Source organism: Choloepus didactylus, chromosome 13 (genome assembly GCF_015220235.1).
Source record: "Choloepus didactylus isolate mChoDid1 chromosome 13, mChoDid1.pri, whole genome shotgun sequence".
In the NCBI taxonomy this organism is placed as follows: domain Eukaryota; kingdom Metazoa; phylum Chordata; class Mammalia; order Pilosa; family Megalonychidae; genus Choloepus; species Choloepus didactylus.
Window position 1 is genome coordinate 86,102,930 of NC_051319.1, and position 18,696 is coordinate 86,121,625.

An 18,696-nucleotide genomic window follows, 5' to 3' on the forward strand; every position below is an offset into this window, starting at 1 on the left:
TTGCAGGCTGCTAATTCATCCTGCCCCAAAGAGTAGTAGTTTGGAGAGGTGATGTCTCTTGATTTTATATAAAAGATTTGGATCTAGAGCTGATAAATGAAAAGCTACTGATAACTTTTTAATTCAAAGTAGAGGCTTTGTAACTTTTAAAACTTGTTATTGAGCTAACTTTTCAGGGCCAACCTTTGTCAATTGAGATGCATCTTGTCCCATCCATTTTTTTAAAAATAAAATTTTTATTTAAAATAGTTTTTAGATTTATTTTTAAAAATTGTGAAGATGGTACAGAGTTCCTTTATACCCCAAAGTTCCCATATACCCCACAGCCAGTTTTCCCTTTTTATTAACATCTTACATTAGTATGGTACGTTTGTCACAATTGATGAACCAATATTGGTATGTTATTACTAACTAGATAGAGTCCATACTTTATTCAGATTTCCTTAGTTTTTCTCTAATGTCCTTCTTCTGTTCTAGGATCCCGTCCAGGATACCACATTAGTCATCATGTTTTTTTAGGATCCTCTTGGCTGAAACAGTTGTCACATCTGTTTTTATTGTTAGTGTTATATAAACACCCATTATATCTTGATGCACCTGGATTGCTCAGGAGCTGAAAAACGTTTCTTGAAGACAGATTACCCAATCCTAGCAGGCTCAGCAAATAAATGGAATTCTTTTAATTGAAGTCTTTTTGTAGCTTTAAGTCAGTTATTTCTCAGGACACTTTACTGGCCATGTATGCGGTTTTAGGCTGTGTACCTGTTATGGTCACTTTCCTGGTCAGCTTCATGTGGAATCTTAAAATTGGACAAGCTGATCAGATCATGCATTGGGGGAGCTGGACCCACAAGGCTCTGGGTGGCCTGAGAGGATTAGCCTTCCATCTCAGCTAAATATTGAATGGAGTGAGTCAATGAATGTCTAGTGGACCCATCCCTTCCTTTGGAGAGGTGAACAGAAATACACGTTCTGGAGAAAATACTCAGCAACTATATTCCCAGAACTGTAGCATTGTCAGCAAGGTCATTTTTTAGTAATAGAGAGATCTAGTTTGCATAAAAATCCCTCAGTATTCTATTTATTTTTCTGTCAAGAGAAATGAAAGTTAATTAGATCTGCTAATCATAAAACTATCTATATGGCTGCTTACTTCAGAAAGGAATTTAAAATTTATGACTGGAATTTTGGATATCCCAAGTATTAACTTTGTCATGAGTCACCAGCAGGTGGCAGCAGTTCCCATGTTATAAAAATAAAGTAAATGATTACGGCAGGAATAGTATTTTATTTTGTTACAGAGGCAGGTTTAATTTCTGGGATTTTAATTTTCATCACTGTGTTTCATCATAGTCTGCTATATACCTTGGCAGACAGAATGGCATCGAATGACACTAGCAAGGCAGAAACAGCAATATTACCAAAAAATTTAGAGCCACTTAAAACTGTTGACATCTTATCCAATGTTACGTAAGAAAGTATCACTCCTGATAGTGGCACTTACCTTCAGCCACAGAAGTAAAGGAATTAAGTTATATAAAGACTCTTAAGTAGGATTGAGGAATTGTAACACTGTGGTACCTTCTGATACTGGTGAAGAGTCACCAAACAGTCTGCCTCCTGAATTTTGTCTTAATGAAAAAAAATTGGCCAGCAGACACAGCTGAGGGTTTGTGGTCAGAAAACTGGCTACAGGAGCTTTGGGAATATTCTTACCAAATGATCAGTATCAACTTTTAGCACCTGCAGCCTAGTCTTTGCATGATTACCGTCCTTTCCACTCAGGCCATCTGATTACCACTCCAAGGATTCTCATCTTTCTCTGAGCCAGAGAATGCTTTGGAGAAGATTGTACACATCGTAAAGGTAGTGAGATTCTGATGCTGAAGTTGCTAAGTAAAACTTAAAGTCAACACTGTTACTTTTTTTTTCTCTTAGATGTCTTATTTTTTCACTTTATTAAAAAAAAACAACTAAACATAAATGCATGTAAACTTTAAAAAGTGATTGTCTTACTCCAAATCCCATTCACTTCTTGCAACCTATTGCGTTTCCTAGAATTCATTCATGTAGCAAATATTTATTGAGCACCTATTTTTCTAGGTGCTGAGAATGTAGCAGTGAACAAAACAGACATAAATCTCCTTGCCCTTGTGGATCTTAAATTATGGTGGAGAGAGACAGAAAATAAATGAATTATATGGTTCATCAGAAGATAACTGCTATAGAGAGAAGTTGACGGAAGGAATAGGGAGTTAGGAGAGACAGGGTGATGTTGGAATTTTAAAGAGTGAAGAAGTAAGACTTCACCAAGGTAGCATGTAAACAAAGGCTTGGTGATGTGGGAGTGAAAATTGTGGATACCCAGGAGAAGAAAATTCTTCTCTAGGTAGAGGAACAGCACGGACAAAGACTATTGTGATAGGAGCACGCTTAGAGGGCTCCAGGAACAGCACAGTGGCCAATAAGAGTTGAAGCCAACTGAGGAAGGGCGAATAGTAAGAGACGGGGTGGGAGTGGGGTGTGCTGCAGATTATATAGGGCCTGGGGTAGGAATTTTGTCTTCTACTCTGAGAGGGGGAAGTTTGGGGAGAGTTTGAGCAAACAAATGATGGGATCTGGCTTATGTTTGAGAGGAGCTGGGTGAGCAATGGTGGTAACAGACCAGTGAAGAAACCATTGCACTCAGCTGAGGAACGCAGGTGGCTTGTACCAGCTAGCAGTTGGCATCCTGAGAAGTGGTCAGATTTTGTGTATATTTTGAAGGTAAAGCTAATAGGATTTGCTGATAGATTGGATGTATAATGTGAGAAAATGAGGCATCAGTGTTGATTTCAAGGTATTTTTATCTGAGCAGTTGAGATGGAGAAACTTATAGGTACCACAAGTTTGCAGGAAAAGAATAGGGATTTAGTTGTGGACGTGTTAACTTTATAATGGTTAGGAGTCATCCCAGTAGAGGTGTTAAAATGGTAGTTGGATATTTACTCAGGCTAAAGATGTAAGTGTGGGAGTTAAGGTGGAGGTGGCATTTACAGTCACGAGACTGAATGAGATCACCAAGAAAGTGAGCTGTATATAGAGAAGAGGTCTGAGGACAGAGTCTTGGGGCACTCCAGATGCTACAAGGTCAGGGAGATGAGGAGGAACCAGCAAAGGAGACAGTGACCAGTACAGTTGGAAAGGCGGCAGTGTGTGATGTCCTAGAAGCCAGGTCAAGTTTGAGGAGGGATTGATCAACTGTGTCAAATGCTGCAGATAGAATGGGTCCTATGAGAAGTAAGAATTGTCTTAATAATCGATGTAGAGGTGTCCTTGACAGGTGCCTTTTTAGTAGAAGGGAGGTGAAAGTCTGAATGGGAGTGTGTTTGAGAGAGAATGGTAGAGAGAAATTAGAGTAGTGGTAACTCGAGAAATATTATTATTAAAGGTGATCAGAGAAATAAGGCTATAGATGGAGGGGGCAAATGGGATAGAGGGTTGGCTTTGTTTTGTTTTTTTCAGGCTTGTTTTGTGCTGATAGGAATGACCCAGAAGAGAAGGACAGTGGGATGCTGCAGGTGAGAGTGCAGTGTTGGAGCAGTGTTCTCTAGTAGACAAGAGAGGATGGGATCTTGTGCCTGAGAGATAGGCAAGGAGCAAGTAACAGGAAGAAGGCAGAGTAAGAGCAGGGCTGGCAGGTAGTTGTGTGTGATCGCAGGGACTTGTGGAAGCTCTTTTCTGATTGCTTCTATTTTCAAGGTGATCAGCTGAGGGAAAAACTGGGGAAGAGGAGTTAGAAGCTTGAGACCATCTGACCTAGTCTTCTAGGAGACTGAATGGACTAGGGAACTATACTATGATCGCTCACTGATGTTCTGGGTTCCTTTGAGATCCAAGCTCATATGTTGTCTTACTTGCCCATTATTGCATAACTCAGCATCCTGTCACAGTATATCTTCTTGGAAACTTATGTATGCTTGACTAGCATCTCATCACAGTAAAGATTTTGGTTCGCAGGAAAGGGGCATCATATTTACAAAGTTAGATCTCCTCAGCAGGCCAATTGGCTTATCTATTATCATATAATATGCTACTTGGTTATCATGTACTATCACTACTCTTGGGAAGAACTGTTGGGCTTATAATTCAACAAATAATGGGTGACTTGTAGCTATCAAGGTACTGTTACAGGAAGGGAATAAAGTAGTATTTAAACAGTGTTTACCCTCATAGAGCATACATTTAGAGGGAAACAAAATACATGTCAGGTAGCAAATGGTTCTGAGAAAATAAAGCAGGATAAGGAATAGGGAAGCAGGGGTTACTACTTTACGTTGGAAGGTTAGAGAAAATCTCTTACAAATATTGACATCTCAGCAGAGACCTGAGGAAAATAAGGAGTAAGTCACTGATATGTCTGGGAGAGTAGTGGTCAGGCTTTTATTTCATCACTACTTCAGACAGACATACTTAATAAAAGTAAGTTGTATTACTAAACGTAAAAGAACTTGAAACACATTCTATCCACTCATTTTGTGACACATTTCTATGTACACTTAATATTCTTTTTGGTTATTAGATTTGGTATTTTACAAATGCCACTTGTTCCAATTAGCTATACTTAGTATTTCCTTTTTGATCAGCTTATCACAACCTGGCCATCAAGAACCAGCTGCTTTGCCCTCTCAGCACTGCTGCAATCGCTTTTGAAAGCATTCTTGTTTGCTGCCAACAAGATACTCCTGGCCCAATATGATTCCTTCTTCTCCAAGGAGCCCTGAGGAATATCAGAGGCTCCAGTCAGGCCGAGGAATGTACAACCCACTTGTTCCACCCAAGCACTAGTTATAGCAGGTGACACTGCTGCTGGGCCACCAGGGAGACACAGGCCTGGGGAAGTCCTATCTTTTTCAAGTCCTGAGTTCATACTGACCTTTCCAGTTGATGAGAAATCCTTTTTCATTTCGTTCTAATAGTGTTGCTTTTTTTTTCTTCTATAACATACCTACATAAAATTTAAATTAAATTGAAGGTAAACAAAATGTGGCATATCCATACAGTGGAAGGAGGTCTACTACCTGTTACAGGGATAAACCTCAGAAAACACTATGCATAGTGAAAGCAGCCAGATAAGAGGCTTCATGTGGTATGACTATTAGAAATGTCCAAGAAAAGTCACTCTGTAGACTGTAAGCAGATCAGTGGTTACCTGGGGCTGGGAGGAGTAGGGACCTTTTTGAGATGATGAAAATGGATTGTGGTGATGAATTGCAGCACGTCATAAACTTAAAAAGCACTGAATTTATATTTAAAATGGGTGAATTTTATGGTATGTATATCGTATCTCAATAAAACAAAATTAAACCCTTCTTCCAACTTGTATATCCTTAATAGGTTACATTGACCCAAGCTGTTTCATTGTATTGGCTTTTTTTTAAAAAAACTAAAACAAGCTATATTACCTATTTTTCCATACTTCACAGTTTTATCTCTATCACAAATCTGCCTTAATTCTTTTTAACAGCTGTACCCTTGTTTGGATCACAAGGCCAGGCAGAACATGACAATTTATTATTGCTTATGCTTCCCATTTTTTTCACACCTGTACTTTTTTTTTTTTTTTTTTTTAAATTAAGCAGGCAGGAATTTATTAGGTATGCATGTGAGGAATATGCAGGCACTCTTGCAAAGAGGGAGGGGAGAAAGGCGGGAGGCCCTGGCAATGTGGGGCCTTTTCTTTTTTTTTAAATTGTGCTTCATTTTTATAGAATATTTTGATTATTTTTCACCCTAGTGGCTGAAGAGATCTAAACAGAGTTTCAATGATGGTAACCTTCCTTCAGAGCTGTTGTGAGGAGTGAGTGAAGCTCTGCTCATCAGCTATTTCCAGAATATTCCAAAATAAATATCAGCCCAGATAACTTTCTGTTGTTTGGGGGCAGAAGGCCATAAATGACACATTTTATTTGAAAATATTGGATTTAATAGAAAATATCACATTGTAAACAAGTTCTTTGAACCATTAGTTTAAGACAGAATGACAGCTACAATCATATATAAAAGCTTCAGACAGAACTGAACTGGTACCAAACACGCACAAGAGAAGTGGCCTGAGCCAGGGTATTTTCTCAAAATAGGGCAACAGCAGCTGCAAATAGGCATCAAGACAGGCAGGAAAAGGCAGCATCCACTCCATGAAGGCTTCAGAGAGTAAAAGGAAGGCAGAGCAACAGACTCATCTTATGAACAAGGGGTGAAGGACAAATGGACAAAGGGGTTGTACTTCTTGATGCTCTGCAAACAGGCCACGCCACATAATCCTGAGAGGGCTTCTTAGAAAGACAGAGTACTCTCAGTTGGGGAAAGAACATTAGGCAGCTTTAGAAGCATTTTGTATATTGTCTTGGCACTCAGCTCTTATGGGAGCAGGAGAGCATGTCTCTCATGTTTTATATCTAAACTCAAACCTGAGCCGCTTGTCCCCTTGACTGAACACCAACACTGAAATCGTGGCAGTGTCTGTTGCCCCAGTGGACTGCCTACCTTTTAATGAGTGTACAGTTGAAGAGAAGAGCCACTGTGAGACCTACGAACAAAAACACAGGGCTCTGGTGGGAAAAGAGTTTCCGCCTTCCTCCTCCTGGTGCTAGAGGATGCCCAAGGGAGAGGAGTTTGACGTGGCTGGGCCCACTGGGGCTCTGGGTTCATCAGCAAAAGCCCTCTCCTTAGAGCCCCCCTGCCCCCCCTTCAAATCCTCCCCGAAGGAGTCCTCCAAGTTCACAAAAGGTCAGCTCTGAGAGCAGGGCCAAAAAAATCTGTGAAGGAAGGAAGCAAGTTTTTCTTTCCACGGCACTTGTTACTGGTCAGAGGAACTGTTTCCCTATACTTATTTTAGAGAGTCTAGGGCAGTGATTCTCAAATAAGGTGGCAGACCTGCTCAAGAGGTTCTCAAGACTCTCCAAAGAGGTTCTGTCCAGCATACACAAGCCCCTAATTCCCTCTCAATTGAGAATCAGCGCATGAAATTATAGAGGTTTCTGAAGGAAGTGTGTTGTTCACGTGAACAGTGTCAGAGACAGAATAAAAACTTAGAAACTTCTAACCTAGATGTGGCAGACAACAAGATGATGGAGTACATTTTTCAGAGATTTTTTTCTGAATCAGAGTAGGTTATAAACAAGTCATTCTCCCAGTAGCCAAACTGTAGGACTAGGCTCCAAGCCTCATAGCCAAGAACAAAAGGTTCACCCACTTATCTGGAATAATAATACTAGATTGGAGAACTATAGTTCTGTCCTAAAGACCACTTCCAGAAGAACCTGCCCATGCCTATGAAGTACTTGATACTAGATGTAGCACAGGCTAATCACTGTATGGTGTCTTGGAAGACTGGCTTTTCTCTGTTTCCTTCTCCTTGATACTGTACAAGGGATCCACCAACTTGTTATGAACAAGCATTAAACCTATAAAAAATTAAAAACATAATGGTTAATGTAGGGAGAGGCAGAGTTCCACAACTATCAACAATAACATCCAGGAGCTCTCAAATGTTCATCATCTTTTCTGTGCCACTGAAATGATAGATACCCTGAGAATAGGAAAAGAATCTGTTATCCCAACGAGGGATACAGTTCATGGAACTTCTGTAAATTTAATCACTAGAGGAGTTGGCTATTTAAAGATTAATCTTTTCAGCAAAGAACAAATTCCTAATTTATCTTCTATGTAAATGAGGATTTTCACATCACTGTGCTTAAAGCAGTGGTTCCTATTAAGTAAAAAAAGAAACAGAGGCTCATGATAGGTAGTTTACTGCCTCGCCTATAGGGGAAAGGCCTGAATGCGATCTGGAAAGGCTCAATATCACTGCAAAGATTTCACTATGTAGCCGATGGACTACAACTTTTCATTTTCTTTCCTTCTCCTCAGTGCAAAAAAAATCTCCAGAAATGGATTCCTGGCAGTCATGAATGAAGGAGAAACAATGACTGGGTATTGTGAGACTGTAGGGTTTGATTTTTATGAAATCAATGTTGTTGGTTAAAATGGCCAGAGCATGAAAGCTAGATCCACTTCTCACCCCTAGCACACCCTGAACTTTGACTGCCTACTCCCAGATTCACCCCTCCCTCACCTTTGAAATACTTGACAGTCTTCACTTTCAGCTCTAGGGTGGCATCCTCGTCACACACAAACACTGTGCGGGGATGCTGCTGGAAGGCAGACACGGTCCACATGTGGCTCACCCCCTCCTCAATGGCCTTGTACAGAGCAAACGCTTTGTGTGCACCTGTGATGAGGATCATCACCTGGGATCAGAAAATGGGTCTGTGATGGAGAACAAGCCTGGGAACAGGGAGTCCAGTCTCCAGAATTGTCTAGCCACTCCAAACAGATGTGAGAATTATTTTTTTTTAACAATAAAATACTGTAATTAGTTGCCATGCCACACACTCTGTACTCAGTGCTCTAGGTACTTTACTGCACAAATAAATGAGGTAGCAGCATTATCTCCCCATTACGTGATAAGGAAATGGGGCTTTGGGGGGTTAAGTGACTTGCCCAACATCTCAGAGCTAAGAAATAGGGACCTGGGATTAGATCAGGTGTATCTGACCCCAAAGCCTACACTGTGGCCCACCAGATGACACTGCCTCCCAGCATCTCTGACAATGAATATGAAAGTGCCCCGAAAAGAGAGGTGCCATGTATCTCTGATCCCAATAGTTCTGACACTGGGGCCCAGGTGGTTTTAGGGTAGGTAAGCTTCTACAGTCAAAATCTGTAAAAGTGGGGTCCCAATCTGTGCTACCTAAAAGAAGGTCTGGAAGCATTGGTGAGTTATTTGTGGGGCTCCTGAGGTTGAATCCCAGAAAGGCTGCCCCTGAATCTGGTCACCTTTAATTCAGAGCATTAAGCCTGTAGAAGTCCGGGGCTGTAATACTTTCTGTTTAAATAAAACAAAGGAACTGACTGCCCCAAACAGTTAAATATCAGAGAATTGATCCTACAGAACCCACCTCTATAGATTTCCTTTCATTTTAACAAGGAGTTGTGAACAGCATTTTTATTGTTCCTTTCCTTTAAAAGGTAAGAAAACAGAGGCAAAGGGAGAATGTAACCCCTTGGCAACCCAGAACTCACTGCAGAAAAGAGAACTTCATGATTTCCAGCCCCAGATCAAGACACTCTCACAAGATAAGGACAGCCTCCAAAGCCCTAACAATTACAAGCTGCAGGGTCAAAAACAGCAGTGACCTACCTAGGATCTGATTCAAGGTCATCCAACAGAAATCTGTATGCCATCACTCATTTTGTGAAAGTTAACTTTAAACAGGGAACTTTTTCATTGAGTTAGATGCTTGTTTACAGACTTGGGGCAAAGAAATTTGAAGCTACAATGTCTATAGCTGCTTCCCATTGAACATATCTCAGAAAAGAAGATGAAATGTTTCTAAGATTCTAGTGAAAGTAAATAATTTGGAACCACCAAAAATTCAAATGATATCCAACCTTCTAGGAAAAAAAAAAAAACTAAATCCAGTTCAAGATGCACTATATGTCAATCACCCTTTGCCACATTTATTAATCCCCTACTGGGCTGTAAGCACAAGCATCCTTGGGTGGAAGGGGTTGCTTCCCTTCAAACAGTGGCCTCCACCAACTTCAGGGAACAAGAGTCTCTCTTAGTACCTGGTAGATACAAATTCATCCTCCAACATTAGAGGTTTCGGGCTCCTCTCTGCCTGGGAGAAGCAAGAAAGGGGTATGTAAGGAGAGCCCAGGGGGTCTAGAGCCTCCTGGGCAGTCTAAGGAACAGAATATGTGTTGACAGGATTTGCCTCACCCTGGGAAGAACAGTGAGAGGGTCAGTTGGGATCTTAGCCTTATCTATGATGCTTTTATCTTTAAAAACAATGTCTCAGGTAGTACATGTAGAATAAAAAATCTACAACAAAAACTTAAGGCTGATCACCCCACGAAGGCTCATGCCCTTACCTCTCTAGCATCCATGATGGTGCCCACGCCCACTGTCAGGGCCATGGTGGGCACCTTGGTGAGATCTCCATCGAAGAACCTGGCGTTGGCCAGGATGGTGTCCATGGCCAGTGTCTTCACACGGGTCCTGGACACCAGACTGGAGCCCGGTTCGTTGAAGGCGATATGTCCATCGGGGCCAATGCCTGCCCGAGAGAGACAGCCAGGGCAACCCTTGAGTTCCAGGGACTCAAGGTTTCAAGAATGGACAATCTCTCCTTCCTCAGCTGGGGTCTGAAAAAAATCCTTGAAAACCGTGTCTCTTTTCTCATTTCCATCCCCGGGTAGGTATACCTTAGCACTTGAGGCCCCCTCCCCACTCTGTCTGAGGCACACACAGACATTGTTAGCTTGCTGTCACCCTCAAAAAGCTAAGTAAGAGACTACTATAAATAGCTTCTTTTCCTCCAGATCACTGGAGAAGTGTAACTTTCCTGTCCCTCCTATCTGCAGTTGGAGGGCCCTGCAGCTGGGATAGTGCTGCAGGAACAAAACACATGCAGGACAGAGTCATATTCATTAAAATTTCAGAAAATGGGAGCTCCCACCCTCCTCTTCCCCACCTTTTGAAGTATACAAGAGTTAAGTCTATAGCAGTAAAAAGCAGTCCCGCTTTACAGTCCCGTGGCTGACTCCAGCAGTGGCAACAGATGGAAGCACAAAAGGGTAGCCCAGGGCAGAGACGAGAGCACAAATCTGAGAGGCAGGCACCTCAGGCCCCACCACTGCTCCACTGCTCATTGGCTGGTGACCTTGGGCATGTCACATAACTTCTTGGGGGATCAACTGGACATCTATGGCATAAGGGGCTGAGTCTTAGAATTTTCTGGACCTACATGAGTCTGAGATTTTAAATATTTAGACCCTTAAAACCTTGAATGGAGAGTAGACAGGATCAGAGACAAAATCCAAACCTCTCAATTCACAGACAAGGTGCAAGAGGGGAGAGGTCCAAGTTCACGCAGTTACTGAGTGGCAGGGCCAGGGCAGGGACCAGGGGCTCCCATAGTCTCTACGCCTTCCCTGTCTCCACAATGTCATAAGCACAGACAGAGGAAGCTCTTTGGAGACAGAGATGGTGACTTGTCCTTCTCCTTCCCATGTGTCCTAACCACTTCGCCACAGGGTGTCAAGCTCACCTCCAACAAACAGCTCAATCCCGCCTGCAGCTGTGATCTTCTCTTCAAAGGCATCACACTCCACCTTCAGGTCGGCTGCATTCCCATCCAGAATATGGGTGTTTTCTGGATGGATGTCAATGTGCTTGAAGAAGTTGTTCCACATGAAGGAGTGGTAACTCTCTGGGTGGTCTCGAGGAAGGCCTGTGGGGCCACGACACAGTCGGGTTACCCCAGGCTAAGCCAGAGCCATTCTCAGGATGCCAGGATACCTCAGACTCAGAGATGCTTTCTCAGGGGCCGCTCCTCTGTTGCCCAGCCTGGGATAGGCTAAGCTGGTGTCCATAAATGTCTACCCACTGTCACCACCTGTGACCACAGGACTGGGGCCTGGGGAATCCCCTCACTCTGATCGCCTTTTCACAAAGAAATAGCCATAGGCTGGAAGCTGGGGTCACTCTGGGCTTCCAGAAGTGGTCTAGCCAAACGAGGTAGGGCCAGGTGGGAAGCAAGCACACCCCTTGCCCTGTACCTCCCACACCACCTTTCACCACCCCTGTTATCAGCCTGATCCCCCAACTTAAACAGCATGTGGTTGAGGAGAATTATCTCAGAGTTTCCCAAAAAAGATTTCTTCAGCCAAGCAGAAAAACAAAATGTTGAAAGTGAAGCCATTACAAAATGATGGGGGCGGTGATGAAAGACCAAGGTGTAGCTTTCTGGCAGTAAAGGAAAGGCTACCAGTCTCAGCATTCCTCTGTGTACCTGGCAGAAAGGGGAGCTAGAGGGTGAACACTGGAGAGGAAGTCCAGACACAGACTCTGGGGGCCAAACCCAGCCATGACCCCATCTGCAATAATTTCTTTCAGGAAGAAACAGCATGGAATTGAGGAGGAGGTAGAGGAGAAGGAGCTACACTAATGTTTATTAAATGCCTACTATGTGCAAGGGGCTTCCACATCTATTATGATATCCTTTAATGTTTACAATCTAAGAGGTCAGCTTTATTAGTTACATTTTATATCTGAGAAAACTATGGCCTGGAAGAGATGGGTACTGATAACTGAGCCTATCACCAGAAGTCACTGATTGCGGTGTCCCCATTTCTCTCCAGGACTGAGCCTGTGAGGAGGGGAGGACCACTCGCCTCTCCGCTCTGGACTCTCCTGGAATCAGGTAAGGACCCTGAGAGAGAAAGACTCACCCACATACTCGTCCATGTTGAAGGTCTTCACATACTTAAAGGACAGGTCCCCGTTCTTGTAGTACTCAATCAGCTTCTTGTAGCAGCCAAGTGGGGTGCTCCCTGCAAGAAAGGACACAGCCATGAACCAGGGGGTACCCAGGAGCGAGGCAGGGCTGTTCCGTAAGGAGAATCTGTCAGATGGGAGAGAAACAAGCCAGATCTGAAGTCCTGCCCCAATGCTCCAATCACAACTGTCCTCCATTCATTGCCTGTTTAATGACTATTTCCTCACTAGACTGTAAGCTCCACGCAGGCAGGGCTGTGTCTGTCCTGTTCACTGCTGAATCCCTAGTGCCCAGCACACTGATGACAGAAACGACTGTGCGGAGTACCTGGTGAGTGTCAATTACTAATGTGATATTCCCGGAGCAACACAGGGCCATGGGATGGGGACACAGAGGAGAGAGAGAACTTATTGTCTAGGAGGGGACATATAGAGCAGTAATGTCAGCTGTGATGAGGGAAACATCCCTGAGGAGCAGCCAACTCCCTAGTTGAGTCTCAAGTGAGCCAGGTAAAAGACAGACAGGCAGAGCATTCCAGGCAGAGGGAAAAGCACCAGAAGATTCACAGAGCATGGAACAGTACCGGTGCTTAGTTAGCGTAAGTCACTACAAGCAAAGCAGTTAGACCAGGGCACTGTGTCCCAAACCATGCACTTAAAAACACTGGTCCTGGAAGATGCTGAGAAAAAGGTTCCAGGGAAAAGTCAGTTTGAAAATGTTACAGACTCTGCAGCTCTCCTGGAGATTCACAGTAGACATTAGCATTTTGAAGGCACCAAGAAATATGGCAGTCAAGAAAGGGGGTTGACCCTGCCTCCCATGACAGAAGGTGACAAGGTCATTTACTTGCCCTTCCTGGCTCCTCATGTCTAGGATACAAGCCTGTGATCCAAGCTTAGCTACTCAATGCTCCCAACAGGGACATTCAATTTGGGGCAAGGGATACAAACAAGCCAGGACAGTTCAGCTCTCCTGTGGCTGCTGCTGGAACTCAGAATCCAGCTCCATCTCCCCATCCTCTAAAAAATGATGTGCCCCAGGCTCAATCCTTGGACCTCTTTTCTAGCCACCCCTCTTCCCTTGGTGATCTCCCCTGCCTCCGCTTCAAATGCCAGATACTGATGACTCCCAAATCCAAGATTCCATCTATACCTTGGGCACGAATTCCAGACTACTCCCAAACACTTACTTGACATCTCCCCTAGGCCAAAACTAGCTTTTCATTTTTGCTCCTCTACCAGTGGCCCTACCCACTTCAAACTGTTATTGCCAGTTTTCCCCATCTCAATAAAGTCAACTCCATCCTTCCAGATGTTGCTCAAGGGAAATCTGTCAGCACAGCCTGTTAGTTATACCTTTAAAACACATCCAGAAGCTGACCACTTCTCACCACTCTGACACTCCTCCAGCCACCTTCATTTCTCTCTGTAGTTGCCTAACTATTCTCCCTGCTTCCCTCGCTGCCTCCCTATTGTCTATTCTCCACACAACAACCAGAGGGACCCATGTTAAAATCTAAGTTAGTTATAAGTAGTTGGACAGTCAGGTAACATGAGCCTCTTGATGTGATGCAAAAACAAGTACCCAACATCAACTATGTGGCATTCTTGCCAAAAATGTTTAACTTAAATCTAATTGTGAGAAAACAATCACACAAATCCAGAACGTGGGACAGTCTACCATAAAAGTGACCTGGACTTATTAAAAAGCAAAGTCATTAAACCCACCTATGAAAAGGCAGGAGAACCACTGTAAATTAAGATTAAAGAAGCTCAAACTTTGACTGGATTAAAAAATACATACAGAAGGAAAAAAACCCAAAACATCCAAATCAGATCATATCCTCCTCCTTTCAAAACCCATATATGGGTTCTCATTTTACTCTAATGATCACACCTTAGAAAGACGCTATACAGTCTGGCCCCTGGTTCTCTATCCCCCTTTCTTACTCACCCTGTTCTAAGCACACTTCCTTCTACCTCAGGGCCTTTTTTCAAGCTGTTCCCATCAAGAATCCTCTTCCTTCAGGTACTTGCATGGCCAACTCTCACTTCTTTGGGTCTTTACTCAAATTTCACTTTCTCAGAGAGATCTTCCCTGCCACCATATCCAGCACTGCAACCCCCAATCCCTGCTTTGATACCTCCTATCCCCCTTCCCTGCTCCATTTTTCTCCTTATCTCTTACCATCATCTGACATTCTTTATATTTTACTAATTAACTTGTTTATTGTCTGTTTCCTTTACGATAATTTAAACTGCAGGTAGGCAGGAATTTACATCCTTTTTGTTCACTACTGTATACCCAGTGCCTAAAACAACTTGGCCTACAATGGGTAATCAATAAATATCTGTTGAATAAATGATGGTGGCAATCCTCCTTTCCCCAGGGCAATACAGCTTCCTCTCATCTGCCATTTTCCAAACTTCTAGCTTTTGATTAATTCTTTGAGCTCCCCAATATCTATCAAATGAACTCCTTTTCTGCTTGTTAGCCTGAGTTGGTTTGTGTGGTTTCTACTCAGAACCTTGACTGGTGCTTCAGGTAAAAGAAGGAATGTTCCAAGGGATCTGTGTGGAAACGCTGTCCTGGTTCAAGCATGATAGGCAGAAAACGGCCAGGTCTTGGAGGCCCTTGAAAACCACTCTGAGGAGCTTGGAGGTGATTCTGCAAATGATGGGGAACTAGGGAGAGGGTTAAGCAGAAGCCCACACTCTGACCCAGGCAGAGTTTGGGTCACTCCACAGTTAGAACACAGTGTTAGTGCGGCCACCACATGGCTTGCAATGCCCGGGGTTTCACAGGTACTGGCAGATACAACTCCCACAAACCTCTACTGCAGAGATTGGCAAACTTTGGCCCAGAGGCCAAATCCAGCTTGTTGTCTTTCTATAGCCCTTGAGTTAAGAATGTATTTTTAAATTTAAAAAATCAAAATAATAATATTTCATGACACATAAAAATTATAGATTCAAACTTCAGTGACCATAAACAAAGTTTTATTGGCATATTTACATATTGCCTACAGCTGCTTTCATACTATAATAGCAGAGTTGAGTAGTTGCAACAGAGACCTTACTGCCAACAAAGCCAAAGTACTCTCTGATCATTTACAGAAAAAGTCTAAAGACCCCTGCTCTAGTGGATGGGTCAGGTAGGGCCCTGTGGAAGCCTTGGAGCAAATCCACCCCATCTCTGAAGATATAATCAGGACATTTGCCTTGAACTGGTGTCAAAAACTTGATCTTTCTATAGAGGCAACATTCTGATTTTTTCCCCAAACAAACTAGGAATGTTTTTCATTCAGGTCCTGTGTGTAATTAAACCATACAGAACATGATCTGAGGCACTATGGTCACAATTCTCACCTCCCAAGGATGGTACTCAGCTAGTACTGCTCTAAGTGCACAGAAGAGAAATTACATAAAATGGATGCCTTAGAGTATGAGGATTTAATTCTGTTATGGAAACCCTAGTTGACAAGGGCTAACTTAGGATTAGCTTAAAAATCAAGAAGCTCTAACCAAGATCCCTTCTGCTCCAGAACTCTTCAGAAGCAGGCAGCAACTAAACCAACCCATAAGGGAAGCTGGGTCCTCTGATTTGTTCTTAGGTTGAGAGGAGAGAGTGTGCTCTCTAGCACCAGTGTCTCGGCACCCTCCTTGAAGTCCCTTGGCTGAGTGAGCCCACCTACCTGGTCCTTAAAAAGCCCCTGATGCCCAGTCCCTTCACCCCAGCTGATGGCATCCCCTCCATACCACAACACACCAGTGGGGAGCCCCAGGGTGAAGTACTTGTCTGGCCCTGGGTTAAACTGGATGATGCGGTTCCTGATGTATTTGGCTGCCCACTCACTGGCCTGAGAATAGTCGTCGAGGATGATGAGCTTCATCGTTTCCTGCAGCGGGAATGACAAAAGAGAGGCAGTGGTAAGAAGCAGGGGTGGAAACAGGGAAAGAGGTGGTAGGGGTGGAGCCGGAGAAGCCCCTCTCACCCATCAACAATCCCCTTTCCAAGCCGAGCCAGGAAGAGGAAACCCCTTTCATTTCAGAGGGCGGAGCGTCTCTTCCAGCCACCAGGAGGCACTAGCGTGAGCCAGACCCGAGTTCCAATCTCGGTTCCTCCATTTAGGAACTGCAGGAGCCTGTTTCCTCCCGTGTAAAAATGCGGACCTCACCTATTTCACCATGGCGAATATTCAGTAAGAGAATGCATGTAAAGCACACAGTAAGTATTCAATTATTATTATCTAGAGTAGTTCGACCTCGTTTCCCCGCCTTTAGTCCTAGGCTTGCTACTCCACGGATTCCTCCTCAAGAAGTGGGGGTCAGGAGATCACCTCAGGCCACTAGAACAAGCCGGGAGATGGGTTCTCTTTCAGAACTGGGGGAGGGGTGCTCCCATCGGAAGGAGGGCATTGAGGTGAGTCTGGGTGGGAGGACAGACAGCGGAGGCGGCGGACCTGGCCTTAGGAGGGTACAGGGGTGCTCCCTCCAACCCGAAAACGATCCATCGCCCCTCCCGCCCCTCACGGAGAAAAGGTCAGAGCAGCTCACTGGGGTCCCGGGCCCGAGGTGCCGAACGACCGCGTCAGTGCCCCCGGACCCACGTCACGCTCCGTTCTCCTCTTACGAGGACGCCTCCAACAGCGGCTGCCGCGACGGCGCTGACGCCCCGCCCCGCGCGGATCACGTGGCCGCAAATCACGCGGCGCCTTGAGCGGCCCGCGGGGCTGACTCAGCAAGGCTGCCCCGCCCCGCTGGGAGGCGGGACTCTGCCCTGCGGCGGCCGCGCGGTCCGGGTGCTGGGGGGCACCCCACCCTTTCACCTCCGGCCCTGGCAAAGGCCGCGAAAAACACCTGTTTGTTGGCGGCGGGGGTTGGAAATGGGTTTTGTGGAGTGGGAGGGAGACGGGTGCTCAAGGTATCGCTCCCAAGAACGCAATCCCCAGACCCCCAACCCCCACGCCCCCTGGGGCGGGGTTGTTTTTAGAGCAAGGAGTGGGGGGACGGGCGGGGCGAGGAGGGAGAGTGGCAGCGCATCCTCAAGAGTTCGGCCCGGCTCTGCTTCCGGTTTCTTTAATTTGTTTGGATATGCTTTTACTATTGCAACTTTTTTTTGCTGTTTTAAATATAATTCGATTATTTTCTGCCTTTTTTAAAAAAAGATCCCCAAACTTCCCGATCCTCCGAGATAACCATTGCCAACAGTTTAGAGTAGGTCCTAAACTGTTGTTCTATGTATATACTTAAATTATTTTGCAGAAATGGAAACACAGTATCCGCGCAGTTTATTAGGAGTCAGGTACTTAACCTGCATCGTTTCACTTAATCCTTAACTAACAGCCCCATGAGGTAGGTCTGCCATTCCTCTTTTACAGGCGAGGGAAGTGCTTAGAGAAATTAACTTGCCCAGGGTCACAAGAGCTTTCCTGCCCATGATTTTACATGCTCCCTATCAATAGCCAATATATTCGTTGCCATTTTATAGATGTGAAATCTGGGGCTTAGAGGGGTGCAGAGATTTTGAGCATAAGGTCTCACAGTACTGGGCCACCCAGGAAGCAGCGGAGAGGCCGCATTAATCAGCTTAGGCCTTCTCCAGCAGCCACCAGGCCACAGGAGTCCCAGCTTCATGCCTCGGGTGACAGGAACTTCCTCAGGCAGCCTAGGGCTCTGCTGCACAGGGGTCTGCTTCACCTGGTGAGACCCTGATGAGACTGCAGTGGCTGAGCTGATGCCTTTACAGTCCAAGGAACTTGTTCTTTCATCTCAGTTTTGGTGTCGTTTTTTAAAAAATTCAATCAGAAATCTCATTGCATGAGCATTGCAGACGTTTCACAATGAAGTTCTAACCCTAGTCTCCAAACATATCAGATAACACGGGCTTGGTCATATAGCAGCTGCATCCAAGTCTTTCTAGGAGGAGAGTGACTTCATGTGACTTTAACCTGGGCCTGTTTCTCTTGAGTTACACCTTCCATAAGGAGCCTGTACCGGGTCTCTGTTAAGTCCGGAGGCTCTGGAGTCAGATGGCTTGTGGGGTAGTCAGAAAGACTGGGTTGGATTCTTGTCTCGCCAACCCCAGGTGCTTGAACCACTGAATTGAGCAAATGACTCAGTTTCTCCAGGTTTCAGTTTTCTTATCTGGAACATGGGAATTGAGTGGAAAGTGATATCAGCTTCATGTGGCCATTATATTAAGTACTAGCTTAGCTTAGAATTCATGACCAACCATGATTGCCCCTTGTTTCTTCCTACCCTCCTTACTGCCCACTTTCCAACCATACTGAAATGCTCCCTAGTTT

The 18,696-nt window shown here is 44.5% G+C and overlaps 2 protein-coding genes across 11 annotated transcripts in view; one reads left to right on the forward strand and one right to left on the reverse strand.

Annotated features, from left to right (window-relative positions):
• Positions 1–5,922: 5,922 nt before the first annotated feature.
• On the reverse strand, positions 5,923–17,069 carry GNPDA1 (glucosamine-6-phosphate deaminase 1). 6 transcript variants are annotated; one of them, XM_037801662.1, is made up of 7 exons: positions 16,946–17,069; positions 16,158–16,287; positions 12,343–12,444; positions 11,160–11,342; positions 9,982–10,166; positions 8,117–8,291; positions 5,923–7,445 (listed from the first exon to the last, which is right to left on the reverse strand). In XM_037801662.1, the coding sequence occupies exons 2-7, from the start codon at positions 16,279–16,281 to the stop codon at positions 7,345–7,347; spliced, it is 870 nt and encodes a 289-aa protein (XP_037657590.1). In that variant the 5' UTR covers positions 16,282–16,287; positions 16,946–17,069; the 3' UTR covers positions 5,923–7,344. The 6 variants fall into 6 exon arrangements, with proteins under 6 accessions (XP_037657590.1, XP_037657593.1, XP_037657592.1 ...); XM_037801665.1 differs by having other exon boundaries at positions 17,022–17,064; XM_037801664.1 differs by having other exon boundaries at positions 16,667–17,006.
• The window catches only part of LOC119508157, a 55,755-nt gene continuing 48,652 nt past the window's right edge, over positions 11,594–18,696 (forward strand). For 2 of the 5 annotated variants that reach the window (XR_005211410.1, XR_005211409.1), the window contains exons 1-2: positions 11,594–12,719; positions 16,127–16,616. Coding sequence is in view for 1 of the 5 variants with exons in the window: in XM_037801669.1 (XP_037657597.1) it covers positions 16,268–16,318; positions 16,521–17,108 (639 nt within the window). In the remaining 4 variants the exon portion in view is untranslated. Of the gene's footprint in view, positions 12,720–16,126; positions 17,218–18,696 lie in introns of those variants that run through there. The other 3 variants (XM_037801669.1, XR_005211412.1, XR_005211411.1) reach the window with 3 other exon arrangements.

Bases quoted from the DNA above. Each gene is read 5' to 3' on its own strand.
- GNPDA1 (XM_037801662.1), bottom strand. From the start codon at position 16,281: ATGAAGCTCATCATCCTCGACGACTATTCTCAGGCCAGTGAGTGGGCA. The intron at 12,445-16,157 runs GTGTGTTGTGGT...CCTTTCTTGCAG, and splicing joins CACCCTGGGGCTCCCCACTG to GGAGCACCCCACTTGGCTGC. The intron at 10,167-11,159 runs GTGAGCTTGACA...TCTCTCGGGCAG, and splicing joins GATTGAGCTGTTTGTTGGAG to GCATTGGCCCCGATGGACAT.